At 41.8% G+C, this 21,815-nt stretch overlaps 1 protein-coding gene across 3 annotated transcripts in view; it reads right to left on the reverse strand.

Annotated features, from left to right (window-relative positions):
- The window catches only part of CDH4 (cadherin 4), a 660,054-nt gene that overhangs the window by 443,084 nt on the left and 195,155 nt on the right, over positions 1-21,815 (reverse strand). For 2 of the 3 annotated variants that reach the window (XM_083801443.1, XM_083801444.1), the window contains exon 3: positions 8,022-8,133. In XM_083801443.1, coding sequence (XP_083657569.1) covers positions 8,022-8,046 — 25 coding nt within the window. In that variant the 5' untranslated portion in view covers positions 8,047-8,133. Of the gene's footprint in view, positions 1-8,021; positions 8,134-10,133; positions 10,362-21,815 lie in introns of those variants that run through there. The other variant, XM_083801442.1, reaches the window with a different exon arrangement.

Raw genomic sequence — 21,815 nt, forward strand, 5'->3', positions numbered from 1 at the left:
TAAGCAAGATAAATCACAAAGCCTGTGGCAAAAAGAAATCTTGTTCAACCCAACTATTTTTTACGTTGCAGGAAAACTCACTTGGGAAAGATTCTGCTGAAAGAAGCGAAGCAGCCAGTACTAATGACAAATATTTTGGGAAAACAGAAACTCCATATGTTCTCCTTTTATTCTGCTAAAAATAAAGAGGAAATCAAGAGCTTTTTGAATTTAAGTGTAACATTTCCTTATGCCAGGAGACAAACTATGCCTGAGTTAAGTCTGGACATTAATGGAAGCAAATCGCAGAATAGTGGTCCCTGGTGTTTCAATTATTCTCTCTTTAGAAGTTAGGCTTCCAAGAAGTTACAGAAACACCATTTCCCTGTAAGAATTATTTTTTGCAGACTGTTGCAATGTTTTTCTTTAAAGCTATTTGATCTATATTTGCAGAAAAGCTCAGTTCACCACTCTAACTTTTCATATACTCACCTGTGAAGTATTTGATGGAACCAAGGCATGTTGAGGCTGGAAGCACCTCTGGAGAGCATTTGGTCCCACATCCTGCTCAGCAGAGGGTCAGCTGGAACAGGTTGCAGGACTGTGTCCAGCTGGGTTTTGCGCATCTCCAAGCTTGGAGACTCCACAACCTCTCCAATTAACCTGTTCCAGTATTTGATGACCCTTGAACTGAAAGTTTCTTCTCCTGTTTAAATGGAAATTCCTGATCTTCAGTTTGCCCCTACTTCCTTCTGCCCTTTCTCTGTGTACCACCGAGAAGAACCCAGCTCTGTCACCCTTACATCATGCCACGAGGCATTTATATGAAATTATATGAAACATGAGATTATATGAAATCTTTCCAAGACTTCTCTTTTCCATGCTAAACAATCCCAGCTCACTCGGCCTCTCCTTGCAGAAATACTAATAAATAAATATTTAAACAAAATATCAAAACCAAATCTCACTGTAATCTCATCCATAAGAAAAACATCTAGTAGCACAGCTGGCCCATGACACTTCTGATCTTTACCTGAAAAAGCGAAGTCTGGGGGGTCACTTAGTCACAAAAAGGAAAATTGAATGTGAAACAGAATGGTCTTCAAACCCTTCAGCTCGTGCATAAAAGGTTTACATACACTAAAACCAGGTACAGTTTGAGTCCATCAAGACAGCATAAATTCCTGTTGCAGGCGCTTGGTGAAAGTCTCTGGTCACTGGTAAAGGCTCTTAGTTTACTTGTCAAACCATTCCAAACTATAGTTCCAAAATGCAAATACTGGTCTTTTTCAATAATTGCTTTCTGACGTTTGTTCTTAGTATCACCATTTATGTAAAAAAATATTTAAAAAAAAAGAAAAAAAGGAATTGCACTATTCTGCATATACCTATAGCCTCAACTTGAAGAGAAACATCCTTCTTTCCCTTTATTATGCAAATTCATTCTATGATAGGAAAAAATATTAAAAAGTAAATTTCTAATGAAATCCTATCCTCTGTACTTTAAATCTCCTCCTACCCGTTAAATGAGACACTTAAGTACTATCTAAATTACTACAATATTCTGTGGGCTATGCACATGGCCCAAGCTGCTGTAGAACTAAGTACTTCACAATCTTTTAGCAATGAAATAAGCTACCTCTAGAAAAATATTATGCTCATTTTCAGAGAGAAAATTAAGGCTGAAGGAGGCTTGCACATAAATATCAATGAAATTAGGCTATGAGAACTGGCATTAGGTCAACGAAAATTAAGCAAGAAAATATTTCATTGCTAGAATAAATAATTTGCATTTACCACATGCAAAAAACAGAATTTCCAGAATGCTTTCAGCATCTGCTCAGTGAGATCAGAGCTCACAAGCTCTGTCAGCAGCAGTCAGCTTCTGAACACAGAAGTGACTTTGAAATTAACATTTTTTAACCTTAAGAGACCTCACCTTACTGGTTTGGACTTCAAAACAATACAGATTTCAAAATAAACAACAAATTTATACCATTCCAGGCATGGCTTATTTCCTAACAGCTTAAGCATAAAAAAAAATAAATTATTCATTAGAAATTGTTGTTTCATTTTCTTCCTTAATATCTGTTTGTTCAGAGTGCCTAATTTGAAGCAGCTCAGTCCTTCAGACAAACTTCCCCCCACCCACCAAAAAAAAAAAAAAAGAAAAGAAAAAAAAAGAAAAAAAAAGGAAAAAGAAGCTCTGAGTCTGTTTTTGGAGAAGCAGATTTATTCAGATAAAAATCAGTCGCCTTCCCAGAATGCAGAAAAATGTAATTTTACTTGGGTTTGAGGAATTTGGTTCAAAGCTCTGAACTAGAAAGCAATATATACAGTTATTAAACAGAGTAAGGGGATTAACTCTACAGAGTGTTATTGACTACTCTGGTCTCATTAACTGGCATTTTATTTAGATAAAAATGTCAACTTAAACATCATATTTTTGCGTCAGAAGTTAGATCTGAAGAATAACGTTACAAATGAATATGCATCAGCAGCTCCCCAGTCCACAGCAGCTCTTTCCGGGGTCTCCCCTGAAACTCACGATTGAAGTTGTGATTTTGGTTTGCTACATGCCCATCAAGAGAAACTGCTTTAAAAAGAAGTTGTCCTGTGGAATGGGAGAAGGGTTTCTGAGAAGCAGCTTCACTCGAGCACGTACGAGCTTAGCGCAGAAAGCTGGTGTCTCTCTGCCTTTCTCCTCCAAGAAGGGAATGAAGAAAGGTTAGGGAAAGAGGCCCGGGTTCCCGGTGGACTTACGCCTGCTTTCAGATTTTATTATGAAACTGTGAAGCTAATTATGTGTATGATAACTTCAGTAACTACTTTTCATGCAGAATCACAGACCAGAAAATAAAGAAAGCATGAATGGAAAAGCCTCTCTTTTAAACTCGGAGCAGCTCACAGAAGGCACTGGATACGGCAGCAGGCCGCAGCCAAACCTCCGCACTGCAGCACGGAGCGAGTGACCCCTCAGGGTGTTCCAAGCCCTCCCAAACACCAGCACAAACCCCAACAGCCCTCACAGCTCATGCTCCGTAAAAATGTCCACACAACACCGAAGGGCACTCTGAAAACAGAGGCACAACAGAGCACCTGCTTACCAGCAGGGCACCGTGGCCACCGGCATGGGGCATCCTCCCAGCCATGCTCCAAAGGCCTTTAGGAGCCAAGCTCCTACCAAATTAACCACAGTCAGGTACCTATCTATTTTTTTGGATTCTACATCCAAGAAAAGTGGGAAACCATGCATATAAAAGGGCAAACGTCCTCACTAGCCAATTCACGTGTCGGAGCCATGCAGTACTGCAGATGCACACTCCCTGTCGATACCCCCGGTGAATCTTTGGGCACTTGCTAGGTTTGCGCTTGTTACCACAGGGATGTGCTCCTTCCTTCACGGCATTTTGCTGAAGTATCAGCATTCCTCCTAAGATACCTACCTGTATCATTCTTTCTGCAGGGCCCAGACTTCACGTATGCAGTAGTATTTCGTGGCTGCATGATTATGTTCAAGTAGAGCTGTTGGTACATTTCACCAATGTCCTCCACAGGACACACTCTGTTTCCAGCATCATCTTAACCACAACAATGCAGCACATTTACCTCCAAACGGAGGTACAGCACATATCCCTGCAGCTACTGCTAAATGAATCACTAGCAACCAGCCTCAAACACAGCTTGCAAAGGTTTGTTCAGGTTCCACCACTGTTCCCACACTCCCCTTTCTTTAATTGAAGGTTTGCTTTTAGACCATCAAATGAAGACTGGGATGTTGCGCCTAGCTGTTCTATACTTCCTAAACAGCATTCACAGCCTTCCTAAGTTTTACTGTTGGAGGTGATAAGGGTTGAACAAAGTGGAGGTTTTGAAGCCTCCGTGGGGAGAACAAAAGGCTTCCATGCTGAATTCATATGAAAAAACACACGTATTTCAGTAAAATGTATATATTTATTTGTTTTTAACCAAGTGGTATGTCACTGAAAACCCTTGTGTAGGAACAATTATGTTTTTATACATTTGCCTGAAGTTTGGCTACCTTTGGTTTCACACACTTGCTTAAAGCAGCACATGCTGGCACAGTTTATTCATCTTCCTGTATGAAAATAAACTGTGCTTCCATGCGCTTTTACCCAAACGTAGCTGCCTACACAAGCAAAGTTGTTCTGTATAGGCACTATTTAGGATGGGCAACAGAAATATGAATCACTGCAGATGAAGAGATGCAAAGAAAAACAAAAAAGGGGCTGTATGTCTCAACTGCTTATGTAGTCTTCTTGGCTGTACGGAAAGCTATGACACGCATGCTAGTAATGTTGTTTAGCCATATTTCTGGAAGGTGACCGGGGATAACTGTGACGGTACTAGGCTGTAAAAATAATGCAGTTAACTCTGTGATGTCATTACACCCACTGTTAATTGCCATGGTCTCACCAATGTCAATAAAACTTGAAATTCTAGTTTTAAAAATGTTATTTTTTGAATTATAATATTTAAAAATATTATAGAAATGGGCATTAATCCTGTACCAAGGGTAACATTCCCCTTAGATCATGCTGCATAGCAGTTTCAGAATCCTACTCCTTATTTTTCTTTCCCTATGAGGCCACCTGGTCACTGTTCCCACTCACCTGAGCATCAACTCAGGGATCAGATCCCCTGAGTCAGTCCTGAACTGTCTTCAGTGCAGTACTGCATGTCTTTGCTCCTCCCCTTCCCCCCGGGACCAATGTTCTCACCACTTTAAGGTAACATTAATAATTAACAAAGAGAAAAAGATACCCACACTGTAATTGTCCTCTGTCATACAGCAGCTTTGAGATTTTTCCTAAGGCTAAGAAAGAAAATAGTCAACCAACCTTTTAAACATTATCATGCATCAGTGATTACTCTAAGTTTATTATCCTTCAAACAAAAACAATGACAAAAATCAACTGATTATACCCCACTAACTTTTATTAGGAGATGGCATTTCAGAGGAAGGTACAGACTTCACAAATTGTCTTAGCTAATACCCCATCATCAGGCTACAATGTTTGGCAGTGATGTGTAGTATGTGGCATTTGTGGCCCTATTGAGGAAAACTATTTTAAGTCTAATTAACATGAAATTTTTAGAATGCAAATGCTTTTCATTTATACATAAAACAAAATGCCATGACATTTCTTCCATCCATTTATCATAAACAAGTTAATTACTGTGTAACAAATAGCTCCTGCTAGAATCTGTATGTTTTGAGGATGTTAGAGAGCTGACTCAGGCAAATAAGATGAACCACAAAGTAGTAGTTAATAGCTTATGGCATACTTATAATAAAACAATGACTCTGTAAAAGCTCTTGTTGTCAAATTAAGGCTAAGCTATTTCCATTGGAATAAGTCAATTATAAGCAGCCATTATCTGTTTAAACTTGATTCAAACCTAGAATACTTTACACACTTTTATTTTGATACATTCATAACACTGCATACATTTAGGAGCTGGATATTATAAAGCTTAGAAAGGAAATGCTTGCTTTATTGCCACACAGTTTATCCCCGAGCCATGTAGCGTCTAAACTTCTTGACGCTGGCTGAGGCTGATAGCTGTGCTGAGGGCTACATCCTACATAATTTCTGATGAACAAATCCTTGGGCAGTATAAACTGTCCCAGGACTCCCCATACATCTTTCCGAAGGACTAAGTGAGGCTTACGCAGCATACAGATTTTGTGTTTGCTGGAATCCCCTGAAAACAATTTGAAATACGCACACTTTTTTTCCCCAAAACCATGAAATCACTGACAGGTGAATCCCTACCTACTTTTTTTTTTTCCTCCAGGCAAACAGCCCCATTTGGCCTGAAGATGAATTACTGAATGCTGATGAATAAGATGGTGGTAGCTGGCAGCAGAGCTTTGCGTGGTAAGATGGTGTGAAACAGTACATATGTCAATCTATCAAACATGTTAATGTAAGCAATCTGAACCCATTTTTGGTCTGATCTATTGTACAATACTTCACCCAGATGGAAGAAAGAGATAAACATTTTATGCTTCAGACATATCAAGTGTTAGGAAGTAAAATTAAACCTAAACTGGAAAACTACCAATTTTACATGCTAGAGTATATATAAAGAACAACACAAGCACGAAGAATTTTGATGCAGCAGATTTTCTCCCCCATTATTGTACAAGTTAATTACATATATTTGTTTCCTATGATAAATAGCAGCATGTATTTGACTGCTGATTAGAAGGTGTAAAGATGATAGCTTACTTATTAGCAAACACAGCATTTGCACTTTTTTCTCTTTCTCCTTCAGTTGACAAAATTCTTATAAATCACGTAACTAGTGACAATGTTATCAGGACATGAGTCCTCCAAGTGGTGCATGCATACATAATATTTTGAGGGCCAGTTCAGCCCTAAACGAATGGCAGGTTTGCCATGACTAATGTAAAACTACAACTGGACCCCAAGGATAAAATTAGCGTTCATTAAATATATACTTTCATTCAAATCAACTTGACAGCCTATCTAAATATAATTTCATATTTAAAGATGATCAGTTGCAACTGAAATGAAATGACAGCCACTATGCTGTCATTGCTAGCTAACTCCTCTAAACAGACCTTCTGCTCCATACCTATTGCCCAGCTACATAAACATGCAGCACAATATACTGAGCACTAAACCACAAAAAAAATACTCCTTCAGGCATGTATTAATGACATGATTTTCTAGTCTTTGAAGGACTCTGTATATCAAATGATTTTCAAAGCTAAAATGTGTGAAATATACTCAGTTTACAAACTGACCTGGAAGGCCATATGATTCATAAGTTTTGGAAAAATTGCTACTAAATATGTAAACAATTGGTACTAAGTCTCTAATATGTTACTATTTTGTTATATTCTTAGGTTTGTCTATGTCCAGTCCCTAGCTGATTAGCTTTCCAACCAAAAATAAACTCCCAAACATCTCCTAACTGATGCCAGGCCAGTCAAGAGAATTCCTAAACAGCAAAACAAAGACGATCGGGCTTAGAAACAGAACTGATTGCCAACTCATGTAGAGAAAAAGCATCCAGTCCTGGATTCCGCTGAAGCCAGAAAGAATACAACTCCCCCTCTCTCTAGAAAATCAAAGTAACAGAGCAGGTGTTTGCTCTGGAGGAAGACAGAAATCCCAGCTTTCTGGCAGAGGAATATGCATGTGAGTAAATGTACTCAGGAGAAAGTAGCAAAGGGTTTATAACCCCTTGTGTAGAGTACCAAAACCTGTTGTGCTCCTCAGTTCCTGCAGCGTACTACGTTTTCAGAACTGCTGTAGCATCCACTAGTGGTTAGTGATTTAACTTAAGGGGGGCCATGGAGGGGGGGAATTTTGCTCTTCAAAAATTCACTTCAGAGTAAAACCATGATTTTCTGCATCATGCAAATACAAAGTTTAATTATTTTTAACTTGAAAGAGAGACAGATCAATACACAGGATAATCTATTGTTATTTGGATTACGAAGACGTCTCAGAGTTTACAATCACAAAAGTGGTTATAATCCTGCAATTACTATAAAGCTAATTGGTAGTTTCTTTTTGCCTGTGTTTTCATGTTGTCAGTGGGGCAGTAATGAAAATGAATGCCACATTTGTGAACAGAATGTCTGTAGGCTTGTTTACCACATTTCCAACAACAACGTCTGCTTTATCATGCATTTCAAAGCAGAGATAATTTAAGGATCTCTGAATTTCATACATAAAAATACTTTCTAAAATATCAAATGTAGAGTCCCTTCAGACAGGGTGGGAGTGCGAGACTTAAAAGTGAAGCGATGACCTCGCATACTATAGGCAAACATCCACCTGAAGCAGACAGCACGTGGACTTCGAATGATTCATCTGTATTCAAAACTGTGCTCAGGTAAACCACTTAGTGTTTCATCCTCCTACAAACATAATTCTGCAGACAATTTCACCATCAAACCCAGCATCTTTAAGTCTCCTTTCACCTCCCCAAAACACAGTTATTGCAGCACCCATTAAGCATTTTATTCCACTTACCTTTCAGTAGCTTCTGCCCTTCCATGATACTTTGGGAGACGAATGCTGTGTAGTCTTCTTCTGAAAAGCCAGGCTTGCATGTGGGTCTAACTGTAAGATCCCCATCGCGTGCCTGCAAAATCAAAGCAAGAAAAGCACACACCATGACTTTTGTGGTTTGGTACAATGCTTTGTGCCCAATGACTAGGTGTTCAGGCACGGACAAACATGAACAGTAAAGCAGTGTGCAAGTAGAAACCATTTATGCTAAAGTGCCTATCTGTTGGACTGGATCCATACTGTAGCTGCAAAAATAAAATGGGCCAGAAAATAGTTGCCTGAGTACAATAGAAATCATTGTTTGTAGGAAGGCTGGGATACTGGGCACTGTCAGAAGAGGGGAGGAAACAAAGAGCAGCAATTCATCAACACGAGCAGCGCTCGCACTGGAGCCACGCAAAGGCCTTATGTTGCAACACCCAAATCACCCGAGTTTTGCTATTGAGAAACCGGGCAAGGCCCTGGCCTGAAGGAGGAGAAGCACCCCCAGCTCGCAGCAGCCTCTGCAGCTCGCAGCCTCCTAAAGCCCCCTCGCTTCCCCTGCAGCGGCCCCAAGCCTCTGCTGGCTGCTGTCCTGTGACCCCCCAGGCTCTACGCTTGCCCGGGCTGCAGGGAGGGATGGAGGGGAGCCCAATTAAAACCTAGCAATTAGCGCAGCCCCTCGCACAGCCTGCCGGGGTCCAGGGGCTGCGCTCAGCTGCTCCGTTCTGACTTCGTACCGCGCAGTTAGGGGACAGCCCCTGCCATGGGGACAGGCTTGCCCAGCCGTAGCGGTCCAGGATCCTTGGGATGGGGACACCCACCCCAGCAAGGAGGGTCCAGACACCGCTCTTCCAGCTCCCTGGAAGCACATCGGCCGGCAATCCACGACAGGTGATTTATGCACAAGCAAGTGCCGGTGGCAAGGGATTTCTAGCAGTGCTGGGCTGTCAGCTGGGCTAGCCAGAGCGTCGCTTCGCGATGCCGGCTGTGCCCCGGACTCCTCTGGTCCCAGCAGCGCAGGATGAAGCCCAAGGACCAGGAGAGCCACTTCCCTGAGAAAGTGCAACTCCGGGCGCCCACCCGCATCCCCCGGGCTGCCGACGCACTCTCAGGCACAGACATCGCTGCATTACGGAGCCAGGAGGGAGGAGAAGCGGAGGGTCCTTTCGGACGAGCTTAGTAAGCAGAAAGCAAGCCAATGGACTCTGCTAAAAAATCACGCCCGGGAGACGGATGCCAGCTACTGCATGGGAAGTGCAAGAAAGCAGCGGCTCTGGGGACTGACCGTCGCTGGCAAGATGTTGCGATTAGGAAACATTTCAAAGGGGCTGACTGAAGGTAACGGGCTCCGGATCGGAGATCAGCCCGTTGCTGTAACCGCGCTCGCTAGCCGGGAGCGCATCGGGGCCGTTCCTGCGCACCCGGCCCCTCCCCAGGGCTCAGGCTCGGGACATCGCCGACCCAACTTGGCGCTGGGGGATTTAAGCAGGAAAATAAGCGGCTCTTGTCCCTGCTGCCAGCCCCGGCACGGCGCGGAGCAGCGGCCCCGCTCGCACCGTGACACCGCGGGCAGGCACCCGGCGATGCTCTGCAGCCAGCCCCTTACCGGGGGGAGGAAAAAAAAAAAAAAAAGAAAAAAAAGAAAAAAAGAAAAACCAACAAACTTTTCAGCCCGTCACACGCTTCAGGCCCCCTGGGGGCGTTGAGGGGCGCAGGAAAATAAAAGTTGGCGGCGGCGGCGCGGGGCGGGCAGCGCGGATGCTCGCTCCCCGCAAGTTCAGGCGGCGCCGCGCAGCGCGGAGGGCAAGTTTCGCCGGCACCGCGGAGGTAACGGGCTTCGGGCGAACGATGGCGCTGAAAATAATCATTGCAAAGAAGATGCATATATAAAAATAATAATAAATGAACGCATGGATAAAAGGGAAGGGGGAGCCCGGGCAAGCTGCCGAGACGCCGCTCCCCTCCCGACGGCCCCGAGCCCGAAGTTGCTGCGGATGCTGAGGACGGCGGGCGGCAGCCCGGGGCGGGGGGGGGGGGGGGGGCGCGGGGAGAGCCGGTCACCCCAAAACCTCCCCGGGGCGCCCCACTTACCGCCGCCGAGCCCCAGACGAGCAGCACCAGCAGCAGCCGCGAGCCGGTCCTCATCGCCCCGGCGGCGCCCGCCCGCCGGGCTGTGGCGGTGCGGCTGGCCGCCCCGTGCCGCGCGGTGCCGGGGACAGCGGCTCGGCTCCGCTCGGCTCCGCTCGGCTCCGCTCGGCTCGGCGCGATCGCGCCCCGCTCCTGCCGCCGCCGCCGCCGCCGAGCGCCCGCTCCGGGCTGCAGGTGAAGCGCTCGCTGCGCGCCGCCGCTGCCGCCGCCGCCAGGCCCCGCCCCCCGGCCCCGCGGGCACGCGCCGCCTTAAAGCGGCAGGCGCCGCCCCGCCGCCTGGCGGGGTGAGGAGGCGGCTGTGGTAGTGGAAGCTGGTTCTGGTTCTGGTTCTGGTTCTGGTTCTGGTTCTGGTCCAGGTCCAAGTCCTGGACCTGGACCTGGACCTGGACCTGCCCACGTTTTGTGGAGCTCTGTGAGCGCACAGGGACAGCGGGCAACGAAGCTCGGGGAAAAAAACGGACAGAAAAGCTTGAGTATTTAGGCAAAATAACAGCATATCTGAGGGAAAGATGTGTCCAGTGAGGGATAAACTAGTGTACCAGCAGGAAAAAATGCATCCGCTGAGGAAAAAGAAGGGTCTTCAGGGGAAAGAAGTAAAGTACTCAGGGGAAAGGCAGCCAGTGGGGAAAAACCTAACGCATCCAGGTGAAAAACTCATATATCTGTAAGGACAGATCACACAGGGGAAAGATGAGTGGATTCTGTGAGAAAAGCCCAGCTTTTTCTTTCTGTGAGAAAAGCCCAGCTTCTCCATGAGGAGAAGGCTGTGTGTGGGGGGAGAATCACATCCACAGGAGAAACCAGTGTGTCAGTGAGGAAAGCTAATACACGAAGAGAAGAAAAGCTAGCGTACTCAGAGAGAAAAAAGCACAAATATCTGAGGAAAAGTGGCCTGCCCTGAGGAAACGCAGCCCCTTCGCTGCAGAGGCCTGTGCCAAATTTCAGCCACGGGCAGCCCCTCACAGCGGGGCTCCCGCCTTCGGGCGCTGCCCTCACCTCAGTCCAGCTTTGGGCAGGAAAAGGGGAAAGGCAGAAAAAGGAACTGGCTCCTCGGCGGTTTAAATGACCCAGTCCTTCACCTCAAGGGAAACAGGCGTGTCAGGCCCGGTCCACATTCACATCAGTAGGGAGTAAAGCTAACTCCACTAAACGAGAGGGTTCCTGCTGTAAAAATACAGGCAGATCAAAGCAGGCCCAGAAAGCAACACTCCAGTCAGTTTGGGTTTGCGCAGTACTCTGGAAAGGGAAAGCAGCGATTTCAAGCGCTAAGTACGGCTCCTGTTATTCCCATCCAGCCTGAACCTGGCATCCAAATATGATCTTTTCCCTTTCTGAATGCAGCTCAACTCCGCAAATAAGTGTTCTCAGGCATGTATATTTTGTGCATATAAATCCAACATCAATTTGCATAAATAGATGCATACTATCTGATGTACGTGCAAAATCAGACATCGCGGCTGAAAAATCTAGCCATTAAACTATTCTGTTAGATTCACACATTTTCTAAGGAATGAGACACATAAATCCACTGACTGCATCTTTTGCTATTGAGTAGATTTAATAGCATTGTGTTAACACCTAGAGATGTTAGCAACGAACTATGGTAAGCTCTGTAGGCACGTATAATGAAAAGACTGTTCCTACCCCACCAATTTACAGTCTTGGTGGATTATAGGGTTTGTTTAGTTTTTAAACAAGAATTTCTGAGCACATTATATAACATCAAATAAATCCCATCATTTTACGGAATTTAGTGTATACCCCTTTTTTATGAAACACGAACAAAATCAAAAATAATCAGTTGACACTATGATAGCAAAAATAAATCCTTATATATACATACAATAATCTAAATTTGTTCCTTGTATTTTTATCCTAAATTCCAAAGTTTGGAGGAGATTGTACTAGGCTGAAGGGCAGCTGCTCCTGCTATGTAAATAGAACTACAAGTACTCTGGAGACTTCTGGGGATATTTTGGATTTGCGCAACTAAAGCGTGAATATTTCCTTCTGCATACCTATGGCCAGTTATTTTGACTCTTGCTGGACTACAGCTGTTGCTATGCATGCGCTTACTCTCTTTGATAACTTTGTTAATGTGACAAGTTCTACAAGTATTGTCAAAATAAGTCTGACACCACAACAGATTGTGAAGAAAAGGCAGAGCAGTAGTGAAAAAAAAATAGAATTCTTCAACATGTTTACAGTTGATTCCTAATCTGATGGCAAATTGATTTTTTTCCCAAACTAGTTTGCCATCCCTCTTTCCTAAGCTGTAGTTACTAATTCTATTCGTGGGGAATGACTGCAAATGGAGTGAGTTATTCTTTCTGGATATGTTTTCCAATTGCATCTTCATTAACACTGACCTATGTGAGACCAAAGGTAGTTTCACAAAGTGAGGTGTTTCCAGAAGGATCAGATAATCTGAAAAGGAGAGTACAAGGCCAGTGTTCAGCCAGTGGAAATCACTGGTTTACAGATGTGGTGGTTTTCACTCCACCTTCTTCCATCAACTCTCAACATGGACTAAGTTCTGGAAGGAATTATAGTTTTGCTAACTGATTAGCTAACTTTTAAACCATCTCCTTGTTTGGAAGCTATTAACGTGAAGTGTTCAAAAATGCCCTCCTGCAGGTCTTTAAGGAAAATTAAAATATGCCATTTATGTTTTTGTAGCTACTGAACTTTCACAAGTTACTGCATTTAAGAGTACAGGTCTGAGCTGGGGCTGAACATGTGTTATTTGAGAGGGTTAGCTTCAGATTCTTACTTCACTTTGAGTCTGTTGGGAGACTGGTTATCAATTGCTATTCTTGCATAAAAAGGAAACAGGAAGCTCTCCCATCTAACATACGAATGCTACAATATGTGGATTTAGCTGGATGAAGACATTTAAGAGTGTATATGTGCACATTAAATCAACTTGCTAAACACCTCAAGAGCAAAACTGCTGATCCTAAGAGCCAACTTGCTATCCTACACAACGCTCAAGAGAATAAAAGGCTCATAGATGAGACATCTACAGAACTGACTGTGCCAAGATAATGAGGAGAACAGAGTACACAAGGGATTTTTCTCTCCTTGATGCACATATGTAATTCCTATTGACAGCAGTGGGAGTTGCACGTACATATCAAGGGGACAATAGAACTGTTAGTAAAGGAGATGAGTATCAGATGTGAGCTGTGTTTCCATGGGTAGAGAAAGAGAGAGGAAGGTGTGATCACTGAGGGACAGTACAACACACAATAAAATTGTCAAGCAGCTATCAAATACATGAAAGCATGGGAATAACAAATTAAATGGACAGGAAGTGAGAAAACAAAGTCTCGAGAGACTTTTCCCTTCCTAGCTTAGGGCTGATATCTGAATTTCTTATTTGGGAAATATTCCTGCTGGCTTAACCTGTTCAGTTCTCTGTTAAGTAAATATTACACTGAACTCAACTAAATACATATGGCCTAGATGCTAAGGATAATAAGTGTTTTTATTAAAAAATCTGACAAACAAGGAGAAATGAAACATACATTGCGTAGCCCACGCTTCAGGTATCTTCTATGTGATCTGATGCTTCTTGCTTCTTAAATAGGAGATAGCTACTTAACCGGTGAATCAGAGAGGCATTATTACAAATTTTGGTTTGTGTCAAAAGCAATAACAAAGGAATGCATATGTACACAACCTGAGAAACAATGATGCTTCTGGATTGATAATGACAATTTATGAATTTGTGCCAGCAGTTCAAAACCAAAGTGAATGCCTTCAGATTCACTCTACATGTGGGATCTTTTTAGAATGTACAGGGCAGGTGGGACAGGATGAAACTGAAGAGTAAAGTTAACGATAAGACAAAGCTGTGGAGAAATTACTTATCAGGAAGAGATGTAAGTACCTACCAGATCTAGACAGAAGCCAACACAGGAAACAAAGAAGCTCCTGAGCAGGAAGAGCATAACCACAGAGGGAAAATAACTAACAGTAAAAACCAGACTTTAGTACCTTTATGTAATTCTTAGAAGCAACAGCAAATTGGTGGAACTACGCGAATGGTTGGGCACAGCTCAAGATCCTGATTTGTTATGATCTGGCTCTAGTACAAATCTAAAGACAAAATGATGAGTCACAGAGGAGAAAATGAATTGAAGAAAGAATACATAGAAAAAAGGAGCACAGAACAAGGACAGAATATTCATTAACTAAGCTGATTCTGTACTCCCCTGCATGTGCTACCTGTGTGCAAGGATCGCGAGAAAGATGCAGCTATCTTTCTGGTTTAACAAATCTTTTGAAGTCACATTTTCAGTCCTGCCAGATGTGCTGTGATGCCAAGGAATTTGAACTTTCTCTCTTTTACACTACCTTCTCATCAGTATGTTGTGGCTCCTATTGATTCTCCTTCTGAGTTGGTAATGTGAATGGCAATGAGGAAAATACAACTCCAGAGGCCCTGTACAAAACCTTCCTGCTCTGTTAATTACAGTGACCAAGGGAGGCCAACGTTAGTGTAGTCTGACCTCCAATTACGAGGCACGTTGTGGTCTCCTCACTGAACTGTGCAGGCATTGATGGCAGCTTGCCAGCAATGGCTATATTAAAATCAATTTAGAGATCCCAATTCTATATGTTTCACCATAGGTGAGGTAACACACCTTAAACTAATGTCATTCTTACTTTAGTATTGTAAAACCCAATTGACCTATGCAGAACAGTAACATTTCTACTACTTTTTTTTTGGGGGGGGGGGAGGGGGGAGGGATTAATTTATTGTATTCTTGCAAAAACTAAAGAATAAGGCAACAGTAGTCTGAGCAGTTTAAGATTTCTATCAATGCATTGAACTGCACTTTAAAGCAGTGGTATTAAAAACCAGAAACAAAACAAACTAACAAACAAAAAACAAGCAGAATTTGGATTATTCTCAGGAGATACAATGGGTGCTTATTTATGTCAAGATGCCCTTGCTAACAACTTCAGAGACAACCTGTGTGCCTCAGACACAGAAAATCTCAAGGGATGCCTAACACAGCACAAGACTCAGTTAGCTTCCCAGGCTGCTCTGTGACTCAATGCCTCTTATTCACAGAAACAATGAAACCTCACCAGATTTAGTGAAAAAAAAAGAAAAAAAAAAGATTAATATCCATTGTGCCACTTCACAAGTGGGTGGAAGACCACAGTTTCCCACTTTCCCAAGCAGCCTCGAAAACCTTGCTGATTTTAAGGTGCTCTTCATACAAGAGTGTGTTTAAGCATGATTGCGCCATCACCTCAGAAACAAAGAGTTACCTAAAGTAGTCATCATCTGAAATGGTTGCATTCACAGTAGCCTTTACATTATAACAGCAATCTGAGAAGAACATCATTGAAATAATATAAAACAAGTGATTTCCTTCCCATCCTCTCCATGCACCCTCCTCAGCGGCTGAGGAGGGGACACTTTATCTAACAAGTCCTGCCCCTGGCCATGTTCCCACTTAGAAATTCAACAAAATACCAGAGGAGGTGGGCAGGATTTAACCTCTGAAGCCCTACAGTTCTCTAATTTCTACTCTTTGCACATAAAAATTTCCAAATGAATATCAGTATAATTTAACTTTATGTCCCCAGGTTCTTATAGGGACTGCTGAAGGGGAATGAGGATTTTCCAGACTTGCAGATTTTCTGGGTTTGTTTATAGCAGCAATTCTCATCACTTTGCCATTTCCTTCCCTTCCTTCCCACTCCCCACTTTTGGAGGACATGACTCTATTGACATTGAAGTGTTCATATTAATACAATTTATTCCAGTCCAGATCTGAAAGCAAGTTACACTGGTACAAGCAGCAATATTGGTAAAGAAACATGCTTTTATTTAGCAAAAGCACAGGGTCCAGATCAGGCTTTCTTATATTATTGGCAATACACGTTTTTCTTCTTTATCAGAAAAAAAAAAAAAAAGTTTTCTTCTGCACAGATTGGTAAAGCATAAATAGAAGTTACATTCTGAGCACCTTTTGTGGCTCCCAGCTTGTTTGTATGCCTCCCAAATATTTTCTCCTACTGAATATATCCAACTGTTTTAGCACCTCAGTAGATACTCTAAATAGTGTGTGTGTGTGCATGCTAAATGCTGAGGCAGAGCTCCTCGGAGAAAGCTGGTTACCTTTTAAAAAATAAGTCATTTTCTAGAGCTGTCAGCATTTTTAGTCAAAAAACACCTGGAAGACAAAGCACTTCACAGGAGATAGCTTTGACAGTAAATGGACATGGATAGTAGAACTGTAAAAATGAGGAAATTTGGAAGGAGGAGAAAGAGAGGGAGAGATGTGTAAGAGATTATGACAAAATATCACATGCTGAAAGAGATTCAGCATATTCCCAATTAAAAAGGTAGTGAGAAATGTATAGAGTTTGTTGTTGTACAACTTCAGTCAAGTTCAAGATGTGTATGAAATTTCTGTGAACATCTGAATCCCTGGTTTATCTATAAATGAGGGTAATAATATGGAGTGGAGGAGTTCTCCTAATAACATAACATGCCTACGTTAAATAAAGCCGAGAGATGAAGGAAACTATTTAGGAATTCTGTATGCATTGTCAAATGAATGATATGGACTGACTGTGAGCCAAGAATAATAAAAACAAAAAGTCCTCCACCTACACACACAGAAAGGAAGTGTAGACTCACGCGGGTTAAAATTTTGCTAACTACCACTGCCAGTTATCACCTAACTCTACTGTTCAACTGATACTTTCTATTTCTGGATGTTGGTGAGGTTCTTGCATGAGCCCAAAGAGTTCTGTCTACAGGATAACTGCCGCGTTTGCCAATGTCTAGAAATATCTGAACTCTAAAGATTATTTTTTCAAGCTCATGCATTCATCTAGCGAGGCAATCTGTGATTTTCCTGTTAGCACTCGTGAGTGGATCCTGTGGTCTCACATCACCAGCTACACACATGCTTTCCAGCCAGGCTCTAACTTTGTCTAGGACACGTGTAGGCACTAAAAATATCAGTACATCCAAGACCAGGGATCCCCTGCCAAAGAGTAACTGAGAGGCAGTGGATGAGTGTGTGCTCTTGGTCTCTGTGAGACAGAAATGCTGGGCAGGTCCCTGCACCATCTTCCACTGTGAGCTACAGGCGGCAGGCTTGTGGCATAACAAAGCTTATTGTAAATGACATTTCTTCAGTTTTTGCGGTTGTGCTAGTCCATCTATAAGAGATGGCAAAATCATGTAACAGATTTTATTTTAGCCTAGGAAGAAGCACAGGATTTAGATGGGACATTTTCATTACAACGTTTTAACAACAAACACAAATTATACCTGGTACGAGTTACAGGCTGCATCAGGAACCTGTACTTTAGCTACCTGGATATTTCAACAGAATGGTCATTTACACAGCTGATCCTTAAGTCTTTTATGAGAGATAAACCCAGTAACCTTGCTGTGAAACCTCAGCAGGATGCAGATGCCATGATAATCCATATGAAAGCTACCACATTGTATTGTACGCTGTCAGACAAGTCAATTATTTTATTCCAGATCTAACATAAGCTTCTGTTTAGTAAACATGATGAGAGTCAAACTTTTACATATATATATATATAAAGTGCTTAATTTGCATGCAAAATTGCCGTAAGTATGTATGCAAATAGGAAAACTCAGGCACAGATGACTAATTAAGTGCATTTATGTGAGAAATTACCCAATGCACGCATGGATTCTCAGTAATTGTACACACAACTCAGATGCACGATTGCATATGTATTTTGGACACATAACTGATTGAAAAAATTGTTTCTCAATACTGTATTGGAATAACTGATGCACACGATCAGAAACACGACACCTGATTGGACTTTTGAAAGAAACGGCAGAAGCTTGTGATGAATTTTACAAAATGAACGGAATTTGCCATCTCTACCACTACCATTTTCCAATTTCCTTATAACCATAACGTGCGAATCTATGGTTTGAAAAGAGCCATTTCTGTAAGTACTGTAAAGAAACACTCAGCAAAACAAAATTAGTGTTACAGAACAAGAGACAGTAAACTTAAACCCGAGGTTTGAACCCTACTATTGCCTGTCCTGTATGTGTTTTGGAAATAAGCACTAAATTTTACTTCACGCGTCTTGATTATGTCTCAGTTCTTCTCACCAGAGCAGGGTTTGCAATATGACAGCACAATATCCCTTGGAAAGGTTCGGTGCATTTTGTTGAAAATATTGGCATCAGTCTGTTTTAATGTTCCAGGCATCATCAGTTATTATAGGTTCCTTTACCCCTAAATACTGATTGATTTTCTTTGTATCCCAAAAGTTAGAAAGTTCATGCTAACATTATTAACATTCAGTACAGTAAACAAATTACTTAAGTATCACATGATAAACGTCCCTGACCCCAATCTCCTGTGAAAAAAACTACCTGTCTGTATTGTTTTGATATGCTCTGGCTCCTGAATGCAGGCATATATCTTCTTTGTGATATTTTCCTATTTTCTGTTCTGTGCATTGTGTTCAGAACCGAGCATAATAGCAGTTAGGGTAGCACCTTTTTGTTTAGACGAGACATACAACATAAGGTTTACTGTTTCTGTCAGCCACTAATATAGGCAAAGGATACCTGTCCACCTTCGTGGGCACAGCTGAATCAGGAACATACACACACAGGGAAATGAAGAAAAGGGATGGGAGTGGGGTGTGCTGTGACTGTTTGCTCAGAGCCAAAATGCAGTTGTGCTGGAGAGGGACTCCTAGCAGCATTTTGAAATCTGAGGCTCTGAATGTAAAAAGTCAGAGAGGAGGAAAAAGGGACACACTGTTTTGTTTTGTTTTGTTTTGACTTGGAACAAAATTCCTCGGATTAGATTTCGGGAGCATTTGAAGTAGACTTTCCGCCACTAAGTGGTGCTATATACAGTACAGCATCTTTATGATACCGCATTTACAGGGAAGAATAAACCAGAGCACTGTCAAGCTGATTAGACTGATGTAGACACTTAACAAGTGTCCATTATGCTGGTTTAATCCTTCTGTGGCACTGGATAAATCAGGAGGAAGAACAGGCCAATCCAGATGATTAAAGAAATCCAAAGATTGAGCCCAGGCATGCAGCTTCTAAAATGGAGGATTACAGAAAACAATTCTAATTTTTTAAAAGCTTTATCTGGCTTATTTTGTCCCTTCTTAGTTATTAGTATTGTCTTCTCCAAGCTTATGGGTGTTTAAACCTGAAGTACACACCCAGTAATACCAGAGAAACAAACTGGTATTAGTTAATTATTGCTATTATTCTCAAACAACTAATATTATTCTTAAAACATACCCTACTTTATATCAATTTACACACACACACAAAAAAAGAGTATGTTCCTTCTGGAGTACATATCTACATGTATATTTACCCCCTCTCACCCTCCAGAAAATGTGCACTGTAAAAATAGGATATAAATTTGGAAGGAGAATGCAAGCTTGCAACTTTGTCTATCCTCAGTCCCAGGAGAAGTGTAAATACAGCAGAGAAAGGAAATATTCTGACATTTTGACACCCATGCAATCTCTTGCCCCAAGCAACTATACATGTTGCCTCTCAGTCATGGCTGGTGCAATATGTCCTGGGTATGGACCAGAGGAAAAAACCGCTATCCCAAGAATGGAGAGACTGAGTTCAGGAATCACAAGACTTGCCTCCTATTCTAAAGAAGAAGCAATTTATTCAGCCTCAGTGGGTGAAGCAGCTTTCTCCTTTTCTCTACCACTGGTATGTCCTAGAAAACAAAGGAAAGATGCGGAGAAAGGATGGAGCACTGAACCGTCACTCATGTTCCATGACCCCTCCTGGTCCCAGACACAATCCGACATCTGGGACTGGGCATATTTGATCAGACCAAAGGACCTTAAAACATTTCCTCACTCTGAAGCCTGATCTATATGCCTATAGAATTGGTCTGCTGAGCTAACTGTCTTTAGAAAAGAGGTGGAACTTCTGCAGAGAGGATTTGCTCCTTCTGTGGGCTGTGTTTGTGTGCAGGGTGCCAGCTCATACACTGTCTTCCCAGAGAAGTGATTTAAATCAAGAGTCACAAGCTGAAAGGGTATCAAAGCTGTATAGGAACCGATTACTGCTATAAATTTTCCTGAAACAAACCAATGCTTTGCTGATTCTTTGGTTGTTTTCAGGTAGAACTATTCAGAAGATGCTAGTGTTAACTCACACATTGACTCCTCAATATTTTTCATTTTTGCTCCATGAGATTATTTTTAGCTGTTGTGCATCAGCTCTGCTTCTGAAAATATTGATAGGTAGAGGTTTCAGGTTCTCCTCGAAAATAACAAATGATTTATTGATGGAAATACACTGATACAAATATATCCATAAAATTAGTGTTCCTCCCCCACTGTTTTTTAAATGAAGTTAGAGACAGATGCTAGAGACAGATGCGAATTTCTCAGGAGAGAAAGAAATATCACAGGTAAATCAGTTTTATACCAGAAAATCTGATAACAATGAATAGAAGAGATGAAAAATAAGTAAACTTTTAACAGAAGAATGAACCCTTTTCAATTTTAGAGGAAATGACAACACCTAATTAACTTTATATGAGTTATTTATATTATAAAATCATTTCTAAGTCTCTCAAAGTAGGTAGATGTAAACACATAACAAGAAGCAGAAGCTAATCCAAAATGTCCTAAGGAGAGAGCAGGAGAAATGCAAAATTAGAGTGTCACAAACAAGGTCAGCTGCAGATTCAGAAGCAATATGATTCTTCTGACAGTTACTTCTTTCCCATGCAACTCTAAAAATATTAAAAAAGAAATCAAGAATTTGCATAAAACAATGATCTAACAGATAACTGTTAGGTGACCCTAGAAAGTATTCTCCATCCATACTAAGCTTTTCACATATTAAAGTAATAACCTGTCCCAAACAAGGAAAAACTTGAAATCTCAAAAAATAAATAAATCCTAACTCAAATATATGAATTAGTCAACATATTGTTTCACAAATTTTGAAATATTTTATTTACATGTTTGAAACACGCATTTACACATTTTCAGTTGAAAATATATTTACATTGGTCCAAAATTTCTCTGGCAAGTTTGTGACTATCAGTGGGTTCATCATCACAGAGCAGATCCTCAGCACCTCTGCATTCCAAAATTGGGGTCCCGCCTATCCAGCTGCCTTGTATGGGAAAATTAATCTCAAATCCTTTCCCCCATGTATCCTCCACCTTGTTCCTGGTTGGACCTGCAAGGGCTTTCAAGTTATTTTTTGAATCTCTTCATTTAGGAGACACAAGTTGTACAAGAGAGCATTAGACAGTGAACGCAGTCCTATAGTGCTTTACTGTTTGGCTTTGGGAATTCACAGCTGTGTTTGCCCACAGCTGTTAACCCCAAGTTCAGTCTTGGAGTCCCTTCATCATTAAGAGATGCTGTATTTATGAGCAGTTTGATGCTGTTGGGACATCAGTACTTATATTTGAAGCCATTGCTGGCACCAGCATGAACATGTTGTGTTATGTATGCTATGTGTAATTGCCATTTTTGTATACGCTGTCTGAAATGGATTCAAAACAATGGTTCAGAAACTACAAGAATGTATTTTTCTTTGAAAGTCTAACTTAA

Source organism: Anser anser (genome assembly GCF_964211835.1).
Source record: "Anser anser genome assembly, chromosome: 16".
Classification (NCBI taxonomy): Eukaryota; Metazoa; Chordata; class Aves; order Anseriformes; family Anatidae; genus Anser; species Anser anser.